The 21,052-nt window shown below is 37.0% G+C and overlaps 1 protein-coding gene across 1 annotated transcript; it reads right to left on the bottom strand.

Annotated features, from left to right (window-relative positions):
- Positions 1 to 5,817: 5,817 nt before the first annotated feature.
- On the bottom strand, positions 5,818 to 20,677 carry si:ch211-132p1.2 (proteinase-activated receptor 4). The gene is made up of 2 exons (XM_059516716.1): positions 20,423 to 20,677; positions 5,818 to 7,010 (listed from the first exon to the last, which is right to left on the bottom strand). The coding sequence occupies exons 1-2, from the start codon at positions 20,520 to 20,522 to the stop codon at positions 6,013 to 6,015; spliced, it is 1,098 nt and encodes a 365-aa protein (XP_059372699.1). The 5' UTR covers positions 20,523 to 20,677; the 3' UTR covers positions 5,818 to 6,012.
- Between the last annotated feature and the right edge of the window lie 375 nt (positions 20,678 to 21,052).

Below are 21,052 nucleotides of genomic sequence, written 5' to 3'. Positions count from 1 at the left end.
ACAACCTATCGTACTGCAGGCCTTCTGTCCTCCTCCCTTTCGGGAGCCAGACCAAGAGAAGCTAAACTGTATGTGTCCAGTGCGAGCACTGGACGCATACGTCCACAGAGCTGCCCTGTGGAGAAAATCAGACCAATTGCTTGTTTGCTACGGTCCTTCTAACAAGGGTTCTCCTGCCACCAAGCAGACCCTTAGTCGTTGGATAGTCGAGGCTATCAACGTCTCAACGTATGAGTCCTCTGGTCTTCCCCCTCCTTTGGGGGCCAAGGCTCACTCTACTCGGGGTATGGCGGCCTCCAAGGCCTTCTCAGCAGGTGTGTCCCTCTTGGACATCTGCAACGCTGCGGGGTGGTCCACGCCCTCCACATTTGTCCGATTTTACGATCTTGACATGCGAGCCACGCCGGGCTCTTCTGTTCTCTCCTCTTAGCTGTGCTCTTTTGACTACACACTAGGCAGGGATTTGGAAGTCTGGCAGCGTGGGCACATCGTTCCCCAAAAGCGTTTCGACGCAGCTCGAGTTCCTGAAAAGGAACGTCTCAAGGTTACGTATGTAACCCTAGTTCCTTGAAGGAACGAGACGCTGCGTCGCAGAGCCATACTCCCGGCACCCCTGCCGGCGCTTGCTTCCCTACTCGAAGCTGAAGACAGCTGCACGGCACGTGCTTTTATAGCTTCCTGGTCGCTACGTCACCCCGCCCGTGACGTCACGCCTTTCCGATGGACTGATTGCACACGATATTCAGAGTCGGTCTCGTCAGGGACGTTCCCCAAAAGCGTTTCGACGCAGCGTCTCGTTCCTTCAAGGAACTAGGGTTACATACGTAACCTTGAGACGTTTTGTTTGTTATTTTGGCCTGGTCCTCTCCTGATGATTTGGTTATTATTTAAACTTGTTTTGTTTGTTTGATCATTTGTTTACTTTATAATTATTTGGATACTTTTTATTTAAATAAAAGAAACGTTTAGTAAGCGTACTTTTTTCAGTTTTCTTTTGTTACAAGGTGTGAATCAAAAGGTGCTGTGTAGCCTTCTGGATCTAACTCAATGAGAGGTATTTAGAGCTGGGATAGACGGAAAGGAGTTTTCTCACATTTATTTATTTATGTTACAACACTTGTTACTCCCCTTGAAACCCCTTAGACCAAAAAAAGAGGGGAACGTAACAATTGGGGGCTCGTCCGGGATTTAAACCCGGGACCTCTCTCACCCGAAGCGAGTCATACCCCTAGACCAGATTTATTTGTGGCGGCCCAACACAATATCAAAACTCACTGCCACAAATAGATTTTCCAAAAGGCTTTGACTTCATTGAATAATCATGGTCACTGCACCTGTCACAGTCGAAACCCAGTGCACGTGTTTTTATATCACTGTATTTTTTGAAGGAAACTGACTGTCTTCAGAAAATTATGGATGTAATTTTTATTTGATCATGCCTGTAATGCCTAATTTGCCTAAAATGCCTAAACAATGCAATGTAATACATGTCTCTCTCTTCAGTGCCTCTCTCTGTTTCTGTCATTCAGGATGCACCTGAGAGCATTCTGACTGCTTAATAATGGGACTGGGCTGGTCAAATGTTTGGACACATTTCTATTTTTTTGCTTGCTTATGAAGCCAGGATTTATTTTATCAACCGTGAAAAAAAAAAAAAAAATTAGAGTTCAAATCTAAAATAATGGAACATACTTCAAAATATGATTGCTTTGTAATAATATCTCACAATATTACTTTTAACTTTATATTCGATCAAATAAATGCATGCAGACTTAAAGGATTGGTTCATTTCTAAATTAATTTCCTCATAATTTACTCACCTTTATTTATTGTCGTTCTTTCTTCATTTGAAAAGAAATTAAGGTTTTTGAGGAAAACATTTCAGGGTTTTTCTCTTTATAGTGGACTTCAGTGGGGTTCACTGGGTGGAAAGTCCGAATTGCAGCTTCAGTGCAGCTTTAAAGCGTTCTACACGATACCAGAATGAATCGTCCATTTTATAAAATAAAATATAATACTTTTTAATCTCAAATGGTCGTCTTGAGTAGCTCTTCAATGCGCATGCGTACTCTGTGCAGATAAAAAAAGCGCAATTGTCCACACAGATTTTAGGTTGGTTTAATTATTGTTTTGATGTTAGTTTAATTATTGTTCTGTACATTTACTTTATACAATGTAATATTTCTTCTTATTATTATTATTATTATTTGTTTAAGTTTTTAATGTAGGTTGATTTTCATTTGTATCTTTGTTCTATTATAATTAGTTGCTGTTTACTTGTGTTCAGTAAGCTTGGTTTTACTTGGGCTAGTATTTTATTGTGATATTGAAATTGGTAACAAGAAATTTCAATGCATCCAGCAATTCTGATGGCTGGTGGTAATTCTTATTTATCATACACACACACATAATTATTGTGATGGGGGCCCTGCAGTAAGTCATAGCCCCAGGGCCCAGTGAGGTCTTAATGGTGCCGGTGCTACTTTATCAGTCTTAAACTTTTGACAGAGTGCATGCAAGTGGGGACATTCCAGTTTACCAATGAATGTTTGCAAAAAGCAAATTAAGCCTGCCCTTGTGTTCTCCTTAAATCAATCAACTATAAAATTACAACACTTCATGCTGAACCACTGAATATGGGAATCCAAGTGAAAAAAATTGACTTTTATTAGGAATGTCATTATACATTTCAGTGACAAGTAAGAGTTTGTGGAGCATGTCTAAAGGCTGTAATGTATCATTAAAGAAGCTAATGTAGGAATTAAAAAAAAAAATAAACGGTTGAATTGTTGCAGTCTGATTGCAAATAAACCACAGCACAGAATCAGTTATTTCATGTTTCTCCTTTTCTGTTTCTACTGTTTTCAAAAGAGACGGGACAAAGTGAACATGGAGACATTCAATAACAAAGCAAGAGGAAGAATGAAATCAAAGAGCTGTTTGTTTTTGTTGGTCAATCTAGGGCATGTTTGTGCTCTTACAAATCAGACATACATATTCTTTTGTGTGTGTTCATGGATATAATATTGCACCCTTTGTTACCTAACCCAATCACTAACAAACAATGATACCATTTAGATATCATCACATTTTTAGCATCACAGAGAGAGAAATTGGTGTCGTCTTAATCATAGAATCAGGCTAATATCCATTTTCCAAATTCAAATTTTCTAAAATCTTTAAAATCTGACTCTTGGTAAGTCTTTTTTCAAAAAAAGGTAGGATGAAAACTGGCGGCAAGCAAAAGAGTGTTACAATTTGTATGTTTTGTAATAAAGTTGTTATATAGCCTACCTTAATTTTTCTCACCAACATGTCAAGTAGAACATTCACTTGCAAAGTAAATTTGAAATTATCCACATAAGTATATAAAATGGTCACAAATTCATGAGCTGTACTACTGATCATCCAGATACAGAATATATCAATAATATATCTATACCATTTTAAGATACATGGAATAAAAGGATTAACCAATAGTGTATTGTAACGAAGTTACATAATACTAACGCTTTGGATAAAACAAACGTAAAAATACTTCGTTACAGTACTTAAGTATTTTTGGGAGTATCTGTACTTTACTTGAGTTTATATATTTCAGTCAATTTTAACTTTTACTCCGCAAAAATCCTTCTGTATGCTTTTTATATTTATATAATTTCATGTAGGCCTAGTTAACAATCTATATCACATAAAGAGTATTGTTGTTCTGCAGATGCATGAACATTACTCATTAAATAATCATTGTATGCAAGTTCAGTAAAGCAATAAATTACTTACATTTTAGACATAATATTGTTGTTTTTGCTAAATTTTGCCACCGAAAATAGTTCCAAACGGATCACAGGACTGTTTTGCGTCTCTTAGCAATGGATCAGCTTTTTGAACGAATCGGTTGCATAAATGATCCATTGATTCACTCATTAACACGGTCAAATGCTTTGTTTCTGAATGAATCAGCCGTTTGAATGAATCGGTTGAATCTCAACGATTCACTCATTAACACTCACTTGCTTTCACCTACTGGTGGTTTTGATTTCACATTTCGACCATTTTTCTTCATGTTTTAGATTATTTCAAATACCAGTTTTCAACGTTTTATGTTAAAAACAAACCATGAGGCCTATTTATAGATCTGTATCTGCAGTTTGAATGCAACCATGTTCCCTATAAGATACATAAACTGTGTAAATACATGCCATTTCAGATGCAAATTCCAGAAATGTTTTCGTATGTTGGAATGAAAACACTAAGTAACGGAAGAAGTGCTTCCTATTCTTACCCTATGAAATGGAAGAAATAGTTAAAACTGAACACATTCTTGCTGTGTATGAAAATTTATATTATTTATATATATATATATATATATATATATATATATATATATATATATACAGTACAGACCAAAAGTTTGGTCAATTTTCATAGTCATGAAAATAAAGAAAACTCTTTGAATGAGAAGGTGTGTCAAAACTTTTGGTCTGTACTGTATATATATATATACTGTATATATATATATATATATATATATATATATGCTGCTTTTCCATTTTGCTTTTACTTGTACTTTTACTTTGAATACTTCAGTACATTTAAGATTTAAAAAAATACTTTTTGTACTTAAGTACAATAGATATCACATACTTTAAGACTTTTAGTCAAGTAGTATTCCAAACTACAACTTCTACCAAAGTAATTTTCTGGTAAGATATCTGTACTTTTACTTGAGTATGACTTTCAGGTACTTTATACACCAAACAATATTGTAACAATACCATAACAATATTGCATTTTGATACATAAGAGGTCTGTGAAGGTGAACTCACTTCTTCTTTCTGAGACTGATAATGTTTAAGCATACAAAGACACTTCTCATGTGAAATATTTATATAAAGACTAGCAATATCCAAAGTGAGTGACAAAGATATCTTTGGTAGATAATATACATCTGATTTTTATTAATAAATCTGTTGAATCTCTAATATGGTAACAAATGAACAAACATTTTAATGGAAAATTCAACATACAGTATTGCACTAAAGGAGATAAAAGAGCATTACACTGAGCCACAATTGGACAAAAGACTTTTGCGAATCTTTGGAAAAGGGGAGTTGCTAGGAATTCTGGGCCATGTGCACTCTGTCACCCTTTTCCCCCCAATAGCAATGCCCCTGCTTGGGAAGACTATGAAAAAAAAAACGGCCTAATAGAGGGCTGGCAATATAAAAATTCAGACTCTGTCTACCTCAGACTGATAAATACTTGTAGGGCCATTAGAAGAGTTTCAGTTTTTCCAATTGTCAGTCATATCAAGGTTTTAAATGTCTCCACTAGAGGTCGGTAATGTCCACTAAAAGGAGTACAAAGTTCAGAATGATCATTTTAGAAGCTAAATCATTAAATATTGTGTTGTTAGTACAAATAATTTTAGTCATGTACATAATTAATGTTAGGAATTAACAACACGAAAAATGCAATCATAACTTCTTGACATGACAGTTAAGATATGGTTGCAGATATGTTTGTGGTTAAGCACAGGAAGCACACAAAGATACACTACGATATAGATGCTGCTATATTTGCAAGAACAGGCTCATAAAAGGCATTTTAGTCCACCACTTGCCATTGATGGTTAATACTATGTCAGGTTTTATATTATAAAAAAAAATACTTTTTAAATACATACAAATAATTTTTTTATGGTCATATACATAATTAATTTTAGGAATTAACAACACAAAAAATTTAACCATCACTTCTAGACATAAGAGTTAAGATATGATTGAAGGTATGTTGTGGTTAAGTACAGGAAGTACACAGAAATCATATCTCCTCACATCAGTTTTTCCTATGCAAATGAAACTAATTTCAAGTTATACACACAGATAGGCAAAATGACAGGTGGGTGGACAGATAGACAGACAGTTATCTATAGTAATTATTCAGTACGCCCTAGAATTTTTGACTTACATAACCTAATGTCTTCTGATTTGCAAACCTGTCATGCTAAACTCATGATCCGGCTGCTCCTTCAGTCTTGCTCTTCTTTGATAGTAAGGTTACCTTTGTCCTCGATTCTGAGGAGGACTCTGAATCAGACCCAGAACATCTGAGAGCCTCCCATAACCTCTGTCTGAAATCCTTAGACACATAATAAAAGATGAAAGGATCGAAGCAGCTGTTAAAGGTGCTGAAAGACAAAGCAATCTGGTATGGAACATATAGGTCAAAAGCTGAACTTGAGTAATGCAAAAGCATGAGAATGTTACTAGGCAATAAGCAAACCACAAAAACAATTAACATCAGCACAGTCACTCTTATTGCATGTGCAAAACGCTCCCCTTCAGCAATAAGTGTGTGTAACACCGCAGAATAGCAAACCAGTACAACCAGCAGTGGAAGCAGAAAGCATATGGAGAAGAGAACAGCAAAGTACGGCAGGAAGTACTTTTCTTGCTGTTCTCTAGGTAGTGCATCATGGCAGGTTGTTAGAGGAGGGTCGATTATCTTATAGGACTGTTGTGAGGCTAATAAGGGCACAGCAGCAGCTATAACCACGATCCAAACCAAAACACCCATACAGACAGAATTCTTGTTACTCCGTAGCATCTTGGCACCAAAAGGGTGAACGAGAGCTATGTAGCGATCCACAGCGATCAGTGCCAGACAAACCACGGAGCCGTACATGTTTCCATAGAGGAGCCCAATTACAACTCGACAGAATGGTTCTCCAAATGTCCAGTTGTTGCCCAGGAAGTGGTACACGATACGGAAGGGGAGCACCAGCAGTAGCAGAAGATCGCAGAAGGTGAGGTTGATCAGCAAAATGGTGGATGGGAGTTTCTTGGTTCGGAAGAGCAGCACCCAGAGAGCCAACAAGTTTGAAGGAAGCCCAATGAAAAAGGCGAAGAGGCAGACAAGAGGAACCACTAGTGTAAAGTTGTAGCTCTGGATCTGCTCCTTATGCTTTTCTTGAAGTGTGTTGTTAAACAGAGGCAGGCTTCGCACCCCTAAGTGAAGGAAAGACAGATTTATCAGTTTTAGTCACATCTTATATCTTTTATATCATAAAAGATGTTTACATAGAATCGACAAGAGAAAATAATAGTTGAATTTATGAAAAATGACCCCATTCAAGAGTTTACATCCACTTGATTCTTAATAGCCTACTGTGTTGTTACCTGAACGTTTGCTCATATGCTCATATGCGTCGTATGCATCTATTACAGAAGGTTCAAATGCTCACTGATGCTCCAGAAGGAAAAACCATGCATTAAGAACCATGGGTGAAAACTTTTTGAATTTGAAGATCAGGGTAAATTGAACTTATTAACTACCTTCTGTATCCTCTGAAAGGCAGTACTAAAAAAAAAAAAAAAAAAAAAAAAAAAAAAAAAATTATATAGGCAAAATAAGGAAAAATTTACACATCTCCATTTTGTTCAAAAGTTTTCACCCCCACCGCCTCTTAATGCATGGTTTTTCCTTCTGGAGTATCAGTGAGCTTTTGAACCTTTTTTTAATAGATGCATTTGAGACAATCATTTACTGTGTTCTACACAGTACAACAAAATGTCATAATTTCAATGAAAACTTCTGACTTTCAAAAATGTAGACATCCTATAAATTGATAAATGACAAGAAGTTATGACAAAAATAAAATAATTATTAATGAAATTTATAAATAATGGCTGGCTGTGTTAAGAAGTCAACTTTTCAACAGTGTCTTATCAATATTTAATCAATTCCTCAATAAATTAATTATTCTTATTAATTATAATTTTGACTTTTTATATCAAATCATAATGTCACAATTTTTACTTCTTTGCTCAATGGCTTTTTTTATCACATTATCTCAACATTTTCACTCTTCCCAGATAGCAAGCAGACGTTGATTCAACGTCGATGTTTGGTTGTAAAGGTCAGTATCGGCCGTCGATCAAATTTCGATGTTGAATCAACGTTCACTATTTGATCGGAACATCAGAACGTTATTTAGTGGAAAATAAATCATAGATTCAACGTCGAAATCACGTTGACTCATCAACCGACGCATCTGATCGAAATCATAACGTCGGATCTATGTTGAAACTTGATCAGAGGAATCAGAGATCTGCGAGTGCACTCTCAGAGAAAGAGAGTCACTAAATGTATTTTTCTTCATTATTTTATGTAGCCTCGTGGGTTGTCCGTCTGCCACTGAATATTATAGGCTAAGTTACTTAAACTTAGCCTATAATTTGGGGGTTGAGTGTTTCTGTAAATTCTGCGTGTTTTAATGAGTGCGCGCTGAACACGGGAGTAGCGTTCATTCAGATTCAAACGCTGGAGCGGAGGGAGTTGCCATGGAAACGGGGCGATCGAAAACACTGGCCAGCTGCAGCTCTGTTTCTCGCTGCTGTTTTCACTGCTTTCGGTAAGTTTAGTAAATTAACATTGCACAAATATCATATGCCACTGTACCTGACATTTCTCTTGCTTGTATTTGACCCGCATCTGTTGAATTTGCTTCATAGAAATGGTTTAGTGTTTTCGAACAAATCTGTGAGCATCATAACCGTTATCAGAGGAGGTAATGTATGCTAACTCCATAGACTGAGCTTTTCATGAAGAGTTTGGGATTTTAATAACACATTTATGTGTAGATGAGAGGCATTGACAGTTCTATAAAAGATTTGCTGGTCATTTTTCAATAGATGATTGAAAATAGGCTTTTTAATTTAACCTAAATATACACTAACGTTACCGTTAATCAGTGACGTCATTACATCAGTGTCACAGTTCAAACGCATTTTGATATCGTCTAATGGTAAACAAATTGATAAAAACAGTTAACTGGATATTTATTAAAAACATATTCTTTCTCTTTTCTACATTTCTGGTAGCTTGGTTTCTTGTGATAAAACTGTCATTGTATACTGAATATTGTTGGCTCCATGACATGATATATGAATGTGAATGTATATATATATATATATATAGAGAGAGAGAGAGAGAGAGAGAGAGAGAGAGAATTCTTTGATAAATAGAAATTTCTTCTTGACACTAACTTTTGATTAATTTAATGTGTCCTTGATGAATAAAAATATGAATTTCTTTTTAAAAATGTAGTGTACATTACCATTTAGAAGTTTGGGGTCTATATAACAATCAAGCTTTAAAATAAATAAATAAACTCTATGCTGTTATTAACGGTTTACACAAAAATATAAAACAGAGCTGTTTTTTAACATTCATATTTATAAGAAGTGTTTCTTTGGCAAAAAGTAGCATATTATAATGATTTCTGGAGGATCATATGATGCTAACGACTGAAGTAATGATGCTGAAAAATCACCTTTGATCATAGCAATCAACTGACCCTTCGCATAAAACCGGCCCTCCTTAAATACTGTTGCTATGTCTGACAAGCCATGCTGCTCTCACAGTTCACACATTGTTCTCACACAGCGAAAAATACATCGTGGACAAAAGAGGAAACTGACAACAAAGAGAAGAAGACAGAGAAGGTCACTTCTGGTATGAAACAAGTTTTCAGCTTTCAAATTTGGCCCCTTTTTTTTTTTGTAAATTCAAACAATAAATAGTGATTTGTGCTGTTTTAATGTGTTACAGATCGCTGTAGCGCCTCAGTTCAAGCAGCACACATGAACCGATTGATTCATATTTAATCGAAGCACAAAATAAAAAGGCTCCAAACAAAAAAAATAGATTAAGGAGCCATTGGCTCCTATAAGAAAAAAACTTAGGTGCCAAATTATTTTTTTAGGTGCCACAGAATAAACATGTTTTATGCATTTCATTTAAATTATTTATTTTACATTTTAACTTTTTAATCATACTGACGTGTTTATGTCTCATCTTTTCTTGACTTTATCAGCATTTTAATCCATCTTGTAGATGACCTGGGAATGAAGGTTCACTTAAGTGGGAGCTAAATGTCTTTTCCAACTTGAAACATACAGTCATACGTTGTATATTACACAAAATCTGTACCAATATCATGGACCATAAGCATCACTTGGCCCCTGAGTATAGTTTGGGGTCCTCCTCAATGCATCCTGTAAATGTTCTCATACTCTCTTAAAAATAAAGGTGCTTCATGATACCATAGAAGAACCTTTTTTTCCTGTCTAAATGGTTTCATAAAGAACCTTTAACATTTGAAGACAATAACAGATTATGAAAAGGTCAGAAAGAGATTGTTCTTCAAAGAGCCTTTGACTGAATGGTTCTTTGTGGACCCAAACTGTTCTGTGAAGAACCTTTTAAGCTCCTTTATTTTTAAGAGTGCATGTCTTTCACACTTTCAGTCTGTTTTTCTTAATTAGTAAAATTTCATTTTATAGGAGGAGTTGAATCATGTAGACAACAGGTTAAGTAAAAATATTAAAATTCAATAGTTCATAAATATAGCAAAATGCTCCTCTTTATAGTTATTTTTCTAGCTGACTGATGAGCTTATGGACACCGAAAGGTTACTGAGGTTAATATTACGTTTCAATGCTTACAAGCTTTAAACGTTTTCCGCAGTTTGAAAGTGTTGTACTGTAGAATCTCTTATAAAATAGCCTACCTTTTGATGTTAATTCATGTTCATTATGTACTCTAGTAGTAAAGAGCAACGTATGATAGGTTCACGTGCTGCTTGAACTGAGGCACTACTCGCGATCGCACCTGCCGCATTAGGGGCCATTCACATGTCGCGTCTTTTGCGCGCTCAAGTTTGTTATTTCAAATGTAGGCGCGCGGTATGCGTGCGTGCTCATAATGGAAGCGAGGTCATGGAGAGAGGTCATGGTTTGCTTCGCAACGGCAGATGCCTCAGGAGCCCGAAGGCTTTTGGAAAAAAATCAGAAAGCGGCACACCTAGCGTTTTTCACGCGTTTTAGGCGCGATATGTGAACGGCCCCTTAAAGAGCACCAAAACTGTATTTATTGTCTGAATTTTGTTATGAATTTGGAATAATTTTAAAGCTGATACTTTGTAAATTAAAAAATTACAAAGCACAAAGCTTTTTGCGATTACTGGACGGCAAGTGCACTTCAAATAATGAAGTTCATGCATTAACAGAACACAGCATGGACTAAGATCTTGTTAAGAAGAAGCCTTATGATTATAAACGAGAACTGTTAACGATATTGCCAATATCCACACAGATGACAGCTTTACCTGTTGTAGTTTGTTCAAGTTATGAACGAAATAGAGGCTGTTTTTCTGCACTTTCTCTTCAAGTCTCCATCATTTCTCTCTCTCGCGCGTTTATCAGGTGTGTGTCAGCGCTGCTGCGCGGCAGATGAGGACTGTTTAAAACTCTTTTTCCCACTAAAACTTTGATGCGCATGCTCTCAATGCGTGAACATAACAAAAGATGTGAATGCAAAACAATCAGGAAAAAAGGCATTACATGCAATTTTTTAAGAGATAGCATGTAAACACATAGGTCCAGCAAAAACTTCACTCGCATTTTAATATTTATGGTCGCAAATGCGACCGTTTTAGTCGCAGTTTGGAGCCCTGTGTCACAAGTCTTTATACATCATTTTTCAAGTTTAAGTCCACTGAAGTTAATCTACTCTCCTGTCTACTGTATTTTCTGCACCATAACCCCCAATTTCCACCAGATGCGTAACGGCTGCGTTACGGCTCCGTCACGGCGGCGGAGTCAATAGGTTTCCATTAAAGTCAATGAGTGTATTTCCACTGAATGCGTTACAGCTGCGTTCCGACTCCGGCGATCCGCAGCCCTCCGGACCAGATACGCAGAGCTTCTATTTTTGCCGGATGCCGGAACGCTCCGCAGCACTACAGGGCAGAGTACGCAGGACAGGAAGTCGAGTGACAAAACGGAACAGCCAGAAACAAAATAAAAGATCCGTTTAATTTTCAAAATAAAATACACCGCGCTCATATTTCCCTACACTACACCTTGAAAACGTCATAATGGGCGGAGACAGGCTTGTTGAAGTTTTAACCCCGTTGACAGGATGGATGAAGAAATGAAAAGAGAAAAGAAAAGAGTTCTATCCTATACTCCTTCGGATGGAAAACTGTTCCTGGTTTGGTAGTTCTGTTTATAGAAACTACATATCGCGCGATCACACCAGAATTCGCGAGATTACATGGGGCATCGTGACGTCAGCTGTCAGTCATGACCGCAGCCGTTACGCAACAAATACGGACCTGGTGGGTATTGACGGACGACGGAACACGGAGCTGTCACGCAGCGGAGCCGTTACGCATCTGGTGGAAATTGGGGGTAAGGCGCACCGGATTATAAGGCGCAGTCTCAAAACAGTGAGTTTAGTTGAACTTTATTCTACTATTTAACAATACACTCACATTATTTTTTAATCAATCTTCTTCCACAGATCCATCAAACTCCTCATCTTCTGTGTCTGAATTGAACAGCTGGGCAACAGCTTTTGAACAGCTTTCGTCATCAAACATGCCGGGTTCACTCTTATCATGGTTGATCGCTGCCAGCATACGTAGTCTACGTATTACGTCCCTGTGTCAGCGGGAAATGGTCCGACAGTCAGGTACGCGAGTGCTTACCAAAGTCGCACAACAACATTTTTACAGATTTTGGAACTCAGTGTACACAGAAGGCGCACCGGATTATCAGGTGCACGCCCGATTTTTGAGAAAATTTAAGGCTCTTTGATTCACCCTATAGTGCGGAAAATATGGTAATTTGTTTGTCAGGCAAGATGGCAGTATTGGCGTTATGATAGGTCAGATCACCTGTCAATCAAGCTCACTGTGAACGTTCAATGACATTTTAACATGTATTCACAAAGAAAACATCTTATAATGTTTCACTTCTGTTAAATGTGATGAAATAAATCTTTTGTGTGAAATATGAACAGCTATGCTAATCTTCCTCCTTTTGTTTTCCTGTTTCTCCAGAGTGTGGTCTGAAGATGCCAGACCTCACAAAGATTTCAGATGATGGAAACGTCACTGACTGGGTCTTCAACCCGTGCCTTTGGGCGCATCATTGCAAACCTCATTTTGATGCAGGCTATATAGACCACAAACAAATTTAAATCTTTGTCAAAAACATGTTTATTGCATGAATTTCAGGTGAGAAAAAAAATGAGGTACTTTTTTACTTGCATCCACCGCTACGTATCAATGCAACCTACAAATGAGAGAACGTTTACTTTGCTTTCTTGGGTTGTCACTTTTGTGAAAAAAATCCTGTTTGATTTGAGTGACGAGTGTTCATTGAATCGATTGTAAAATCGATTTTGCATGTCTAAAGTTTTATACGGCAAATAACACCAAATATAGGTAAATCCACGGACAACAGGCAGGAGGAATGTAAAGATTCAATATATTGGTAAAGACCAATATTTCTGATGATTTATTGGCATGAAGTTACGTGCAAAATGACAAACAGGAGTGCAAAATTTTCGAAAAACAATAAGCAGAGTGGACTGCCATAATGCAAAACATTTACTGCAGGCTTCAACATGGCTGTGTTTACGATTAAATTTCAACAACAAAAAAATCGCATAGGCGATTTTCTTAGGCTATCAAAAAAAAATTTTTTTTTGAATATTCGGCGAATTTAAAATAAAAATCCACATTCGAATGCGCATATGAATTTTAGGTGTGCATTAAGGAAGCTGCCTTATGAGCCCCGGTACATGTTCCATTCCATCTCGCCGCGCACAGCTGTGTCTACACAACTTTCTAAGGCAGACGAGCTCGACACGCAGTATCTGCTGTATCATCTTTCACCTCGTGTACGCGCAGCAGATGCGATGACAATATATGTGTCATTGCATTATAAGGTTATGTTAGCCTATCCAGTTGAAGAAAAAAAAAAAATCAATGTGGAGAAGATCTTGTTTACATCAAAACTGAAACCAAGAGAAGCAAAAAGCTTTTCTTCACCCTAACTGAAATTATGCATTTAAAATTCGAATACAATTCGAATTTTGATCATATTTAAGTAAAAAATTCGAATTTAGTTTTTTCAGCTATTTTGACAGCCCTATGCGATTCAAGCCCGAAATTGTATGAGACTGAATACCAGCTGAATTCACATTTCTGTTGTAAAAAGAGAAACATTGTGCAGAAGTATTATTTGCTGTTATGCGTGTTTGTCTGAAGCTGCAGTTGCTGTGTGACGCCTGTTCAAAAAAAAAAAAAAAAAAAACCTGGCCACGCTCCGAGAAAAGGTTGTTAAAATCATTTTCTTATTTTCGTTTTCCAAACTTGTGTTGGTTGATTCGTGCTTGATTCGTGCAATAGATTTTCGAACATAAAGTGACAGTCGACACGGTCACGGTTTTAGACTAGAGAGGAGAAGGGATGGGAAAAGATCTGGGCACAGTTTTTCCAAGTTAAAGTGGTGTCGAGCTGTTTTAATGAATATTTTTAGATGTATTATGGTGCCCGAACCCGTATGACTTTGAACAGTGACCGCGAACATTTAGTTTACTGCAGCCGCAGCGAACCGTTGACTCTCACAGTGAGTGAGAGTATGAGACGAAGCGAACGCACAGGCCACAGTGTGACATCCGTGTAAACACAGATGACGTCAAGGGTTTTTTTTAATTAAAGAAGATAGCCTTCATTTGTATGTAGGCCAAGGCAATTTATATATTTACAATACTTACTTAAATATAATTAATAGTATATTTATTGCGTTTGTATTAGTTGTTTGAAGAGTAAAAAAATAATTGGTCGGTCTTAACGCAAATTTACAATCAGCAAGTCGGTCGGACTAAAAGCAAAAACAATAAATAAAATTGAGTCGGTGCTAAATTGACAGGGTCGGTCGGGTTACGGCAAACAAGAATATTTATAAGGATGGCCTAAGTTTGCAGGCTGATTTAAAGTGTGCTCCTACATTTTCTGCTTGTACTCCTATGTATTTAAGATACGAATGTAAATGACTGTAAATGAACATAAAAAGCTGTTACATGCCTTTCTCATAAGCACTCGCCTGTTAGCAATGCAAATTTTATTTAACAATGTTACTACTGAGATCATTAAAAAAGTAATTGTGGCGAGTGGGGTGGGGCAGAGAGCCTTGGGAACGGAGCAAGGCCGGTGGAGTGATTGTAAATGAGGGACACCTGTGACACTCACTGGTCTCGAGTCCCACGGAGGAGATCGGAAGGATATAAAAGAAGAGCAACGACAGTGAAGGACAAGAGAGGACCAGGCCTGTGCTTTATTTTGTGTTTGTGCACGACAGTCGTCTGCGAGGGGCTGGCGCGATGTTTTGTCTTTATTTAATTATTAAAGCTTTGTTTGATTGTCCGCTGGTTCCCGCCTCCTCCTTCCTGAGATTCTGAAGTTTGTATGACGTTACAGTAATATTGTGACTTTATTAAACGATCCTCTACGTAAATACAGTTTCACTGTGTTATCAATTTACTTTCAGGGAAGAATTTGTCAGCAAATCTAGTTCACATCACATCAGTGAAAGCAGTTGACAGTTACAGACGTGTGTGTTGGATCAGGGTCAGATCTGAATTCTGCAGGTAGGTAGATCTCCAGGAACAGGATTGTACAGCCCTGTTATATTGGTAATGTTTGATGGATTTTGTTTTTATTGAAGGTTTCCTGGGATGACCGTTGAAGAGATCAGCACATCAGATGTTGGCCTGGACAGCTGTACCTACAGTACACCACACTTTGCATGGATAGCTGACTACTACTATTATGTTCTGTGAAGGTATTATTGTAGCAAACCTGAGCACCTGTGACAGTGGAAATGTTGTAATGAATAGTCACACATGCATATTTGTAAATTTAAAGTCAAGGATACATTTTTTTAGCACTAACAATATGTTTTTTTTTTTTACTAATTCTCTCCAGCAAACACAACACAACAGTTACACCATTTCATATTCTGAGTAGGGCTGGGACAACGCGTCGAGGTCATCGATGACGTCGACGCAAAAAATAGGTCGACGCAAAATATGCGCATCGATTCGTCGACCTGTTTTTATTTCTCTAAAAAACGTTTGCAAAACGTTTACCTTATGTGCACTGAATATACGCGATGGCCGGATCAACATTCTGTCCAACGTTATATAACCAATCCAGGGGTTTTTCTGCATTGATCTTTTTTGGCGGCTGTCAAAGCCTTATTTGATCGGGGAGTGACAGTGACAGGGCGCGTACAAGAGAGCCCCGGCTGCGCGCGCACTCATAGTCTTCAAACAACACGAGCACTTCTTGCTCTCTCTCTCTTGTGCATATTAATCAAAATCATTAAACACGATAGAAAAAGGGCGAAACACCTAAGTTTCACGCGCAGTTTCACTCACAGTATTCAAACTACACGAGCACTCTCTCTCTCTCTCTTTCTCTCTCTTCCCCCACCCCCCTCCCCTCATGAATATTAACCAAAATCATTAGACACGATAGAAAAAGGGCGTAACGCCAAAGTTTCACGTGGAGCATTCGGAGATTTTTTTTCTCCATTTTTTCTTCTTTTTTTTTTGGAAAAGAACTCTCTGTATTAGCTTAAAGCCCTAAAGTTTACATTGGTTACTGTATTCTTTCAATTGCTCTAAACAAGTATTTTGGGTGAACTTTTTTATTGAATGCTAGAAATCAAGTTGTTGTTATTTTCATCTGAAAGAAGAACTTTTTTTCAGTAAGCTAGGCCCTATGTGTTCAGTAAGCTTGTTTCAGTAAGCTATGTGTTTTCAAGGCTTCAAGGTTTTATTGAATGCTATCTCTATACAAGTGCAAAGTAATGCATTCTTAGTCAGTCTTTTATTTTGTAATTTTAAGAGCAATAAACATATATTGCAATGTTAAGGAATTCATGTTTTTTTCATTCAGATATGTAAATCAACATGTATAAATTGTTAGTAGTCAATTAATGGGGAGATAATCGAAATCGAATCGGCCTGAAAAAAATTTATCGTTAGATTAATCGATGCATCGAAAAAATAATCGCTAGATTAATCGTTTAAAAAATAATCGTTTATCCCAGCCCTAATTCTGAGGTGCACAAATCCTATTCTACAAATAAGAGAACAACAGTATACAAGTGCTCAGTTTAGCCCCTTTCACACTGAGATTCTAGATAATACACGGGTAATGTGTCCTGGCAATTGTTCCTGGATCGTTAGATTTTGGTTCATTCACACTGCCAGTGATTTTCCGGAATCTGTGTGCGCGTACACACAACCCATAAAGATCCCGTAAAGACACATGACATTACGATGTGACGTGTTTTGTTTCACTTAAGCTGGCGAACGATGTCAGCTTCAGAACAAACTAACTGATCTCTGCTTCATTACAGTTTGCACATATTTTTTAGTCACAAACATTGATCTGCCTTTTTTTTTGGGACCACCGTGCATTGTGAAAGGGGCTTTAGTCTAGCACACTACACAAGTTATTTATTTACTATTATTATTATTTTATTTTTTTACAAATTAGAGCAAATTGAATAGAAATGAGCTTAATAGAAATGGTAAGTGCTTTTGGAAAATGGCTAAAGACTCAGCTGCTCAAATTAATAAAAGGCAGGTCATTCTACCATGATCTTATCTACAAATACTACTATTCTCATAAAGTCTGTAAATATGTCCAGTTCTAATAAACACATTTCAGGAAAAAAAATATTCAATAATATGAGCAAAATGAAATGCAGCCCTGCATAAATCTGGTATAACTGAGCCTGTGAATTTTTTAATTTGTAGAATAGGATTTATGCACATGTAGTGAAGATTTTGAGAAGGTTTTGTTGTGTTTGTGAGAGAGAAAGAAACAAAATACAAGCTTGCAACTCCAAAAACATTTTCTTGATGATTGAAATATTCTCTACAAATACAAATTTCAATGTCACAAGTGCTCAATTTTGTTATAATAAGGTACAAAGTGTCTCGATTGTACAGTAGATGTACTGTATGCAAATATAACAAAGGGACATTAGCAACTGAATATTCAGGGGATGCAAACTTATTACCTTTAAAGTGTAACTAAACCCCTGCTCAGAGCCTGACTCCACCCACTGACAATATTTGAAAAATGCTGAAAAGTGGGCAGATCACAGCGGAGATAGAGGGGATGAACCTAGGGCGGGGCTGAGCGAGTGCAGCGTGAACATGAGACCCGCAGTGACGGATTGACTGACAGCTGCTGTCAGAGACGCTAAAATGGAGAGTGACTGTAGTGACGCAAGTAGCTTTGCAACAGAGCGATCATTTGAAGTAGGGGACTTTTCTCCCCTACTTTTACCTGAAGTGGAGGGTATCGAGGTGTCTGTTCATATCAAATCGAGCCGCTGGCTCAAACTGCGGTCTTAACTCCCGCACCGCGTCGCTTTTCAGCGCGAGCTGTGTGGAGAAGCCCATTTCCACCTCCATTGCGTTGGAGAAGCAATCCTGTGTAAAATGCAGTTTGCACACTCGAGCTCTAGGCGGGAACTTGCGGTCTTCCAGGCCAAGTGCATGCAACCACTGGCGCTTGATTTTAAAGTCTGCTGGTAAACTATGCAGTCCAGCAGTGCTGTCGCAACTAGCAACACACTTCCGTACCATCCTGACCACTGTACTAAATACAGATAAATCTATGCTAACTTGAAGATCTAAATAACGATATAATTGCTATGCTAAATAGATGCTATAATAGACTATCCTGGTCATTCTCAATACTCGCAATTCCAGCTCCTGACTCACTACAGTGATTTTGATAGTTTTATACTGCCAAGGGCGTGGTAGCTCGTACCAAGGGGCGTGGTGAGCTGGAAACTGCTTACGTCACCTGCCACCGCTTACGTCACTTGCCACCGCAACATCCAATAGGAAAAATCAACTGCAGTAGCCACCGTTGAACCTGAAGAGGGCAGCACTCACACGTTTTTACACCATATATTGTAGAATTCAAACACTTTATACTCAAATGTCAAAAAAGTTACTCGAATCAATGAACAGCACTAATAAAGCCCCAATCTTATAGATCATTAACTAAAAAAAGTTGGTTTAGGGTTTAGTTACTCTTTAAGTAAAAATTTACATTTTGAATCCAAAAATCATTTGCATGTTTTGTGTAGATCCAAAGAGTTTTTAAAAGTGAATCAGTTAAATAGCACGTGCTAAATAACACAAGGCATTTTTTGTTTACATTTTATATACGTAATAAAAAGAAAAGAAATACATGTTTTACATCAAATGTTGCCATTTTATATGAAAATATACAAAAGATCATATTTTTAAGGCACATGATAATAAAATTATTAGATAAATTTAATCATGGAGTCAACTAAAAAAAGAACTTTATTGTCTAATTGTGGCCTACATGATCAAACCTGACCTGATTAGGTCACATCCCTGATATTACAAACAACTCAAGTTTTTATTGCAAATGAAAATTGATTGATCTACTTGATCTACCTTTGTCTGCTTTATAAATCAACATCTCACTCATATGTCTTTTATTTTGTGGAACACAAAAGCAAAGAGTGACAGCCTCAGTCACCATTATTTTATATATATATATATATATATATATATATATATATATATATATATAGCAATGATAGTGATCAGACACATTTGGTCATATTTTTTTTTTATTTAGTCAATATAGCTTTTAATTTGTTACTTGACACAATTTATATTAGCCTATAATATACTTTATACCTATTTGTGTGTGTATTTGTGTGTAAAAGCATTTTCTTTGCTAGACTTAGAAGGGTTGTGCTCTACACATGTATGTGTAACTGTGTATAAACTGTATTGTATAAATAATAAAGAAATTGTGACTGAATGTGATGTGTTTAATAAAGTTTTACTTATACAGGCTAATTTATTTAGTAGTAAGTATGTGAGATTTTTAAAAACAAGCAGAAAATGTTAATAGTAGATCGGAGATCAACGTCGTTTCGACGCCACGAGAAACGTCGATTCTACGTTGATTCTATATCAGTTTGCTATCTGACTTATGACATAAATTTCAACCTTTTATCTCATAGGCAACGGAATCAAAATGTCGAATCTTTCTGAATTTGTTTCTTCTTCTTCTGTCCGTGATGTAGTGAAATGGCCTCCATATGACATGAGGGTGAGTAATGATGATATGATGAAATAATTTCCATCCATGGGTCACCCAGTCTACTTTCTGAAGAATTAATTATTTTAAGGTCTAAAACTCACTCCCCTGTATCCTGCTGTCAGACTGTGTCAGTGGTGCAGCAAAATGAACAAATGTAGACAGGCTATTTTAGACTGAATCTTATGTCTGAGCATGTTAGGCTACAGCTCAGTGCACTTCTTACACATTCGAACTGTTATAATGGTGCTTACGTAGATACTGTACGTAACTTATTCTTATGCTTTTAACAAAAAGAAGAACTTTACATACAACTAATAAAAGACAATTAAATCCGGATGTGTAAAGTTATTAATATAATGAGAATCAAAGACTTACTGGAACTGTTGTTTGAGCTTTTCACCTCTGAAGCTGAAGAGACGTTGAGAAAAATGAGGAGACAGAGAAAAGTCAACCGAGGAATTACAAAAAATGTCATGTCGCTGAAATGTCTTTAGACGAGTTTTGTGGTTTAAAGGTGAAATCTTGGTCTAGGCTACTGATTCTTTTCTAACGGTGTGTTATTTTCAGGTTGTAGAAGTACAGGTCCACCGCGTCTTCATACACGTTTCCTCTATTCGCTTAGCGTTTGTCTCCTGGTACAGAAAGGTTAAGCAAAAAAAGTGTTTTAATAGTTTTGTCTGGTGTGGTTCCTCACCCCACCCCCTCGTGAGTTTAGACCAATCAACGAGTGTCTCTTGGCTGTTCCTTTCAAATCTCTGTGAAGATTTGAGACAGAAGTCGCCGGCTCATATTTCTCTGGCCTATAGCTCAAGTCGTTTGAAACGATAATAATCATTTAAAACTTATAATGATAAAAAGAACTGACAACTTTAATGTTGCTTTTTTTAAACAAAGCTAGCTGAATATTGCAAGTGATTAGTTTTTGCATTATAGAGCCAAACGATTTGGTGAGAGACTGGAGAATTTAAGCAATGTTTATGAGTAGCCTACTGATTTTATATATAG

Source organism: Carassius carassius, chromosome 29 (assembly GCF_963082965.1).
Source record: "Carassius carassius chromosome 29, fCarCar2.1, whole genome shotgun sequence".
Lineage (NCBI taxonomy): Eukaryota > Metazoa > Chordata > Actinopteri > Cypriniformes > Cyprinidae > Carassius > Carassius carassius.
This window is presented reverse-complemented; position numbering and strand designations above follow the sequence as displayed.

Bases quoted from the DNA above. Each gene is read 5' to 3' on its own strand.
- si:ch211-132p1.2 (XM_059516716.1), bottom strand. From the start codon at position 20,522: ATGACATTTTTTGTAATTCCTCGGTTGACTTTTCTCTGTCTCCTCATT. The intron at 7,011-20,422 runs GTAAGTCTTTGA...TCCTTCACTTAG, and splicing joins AAGCTCAAACAACAGTTCCA to GGGTGCGAAGCCTGCCTCTG.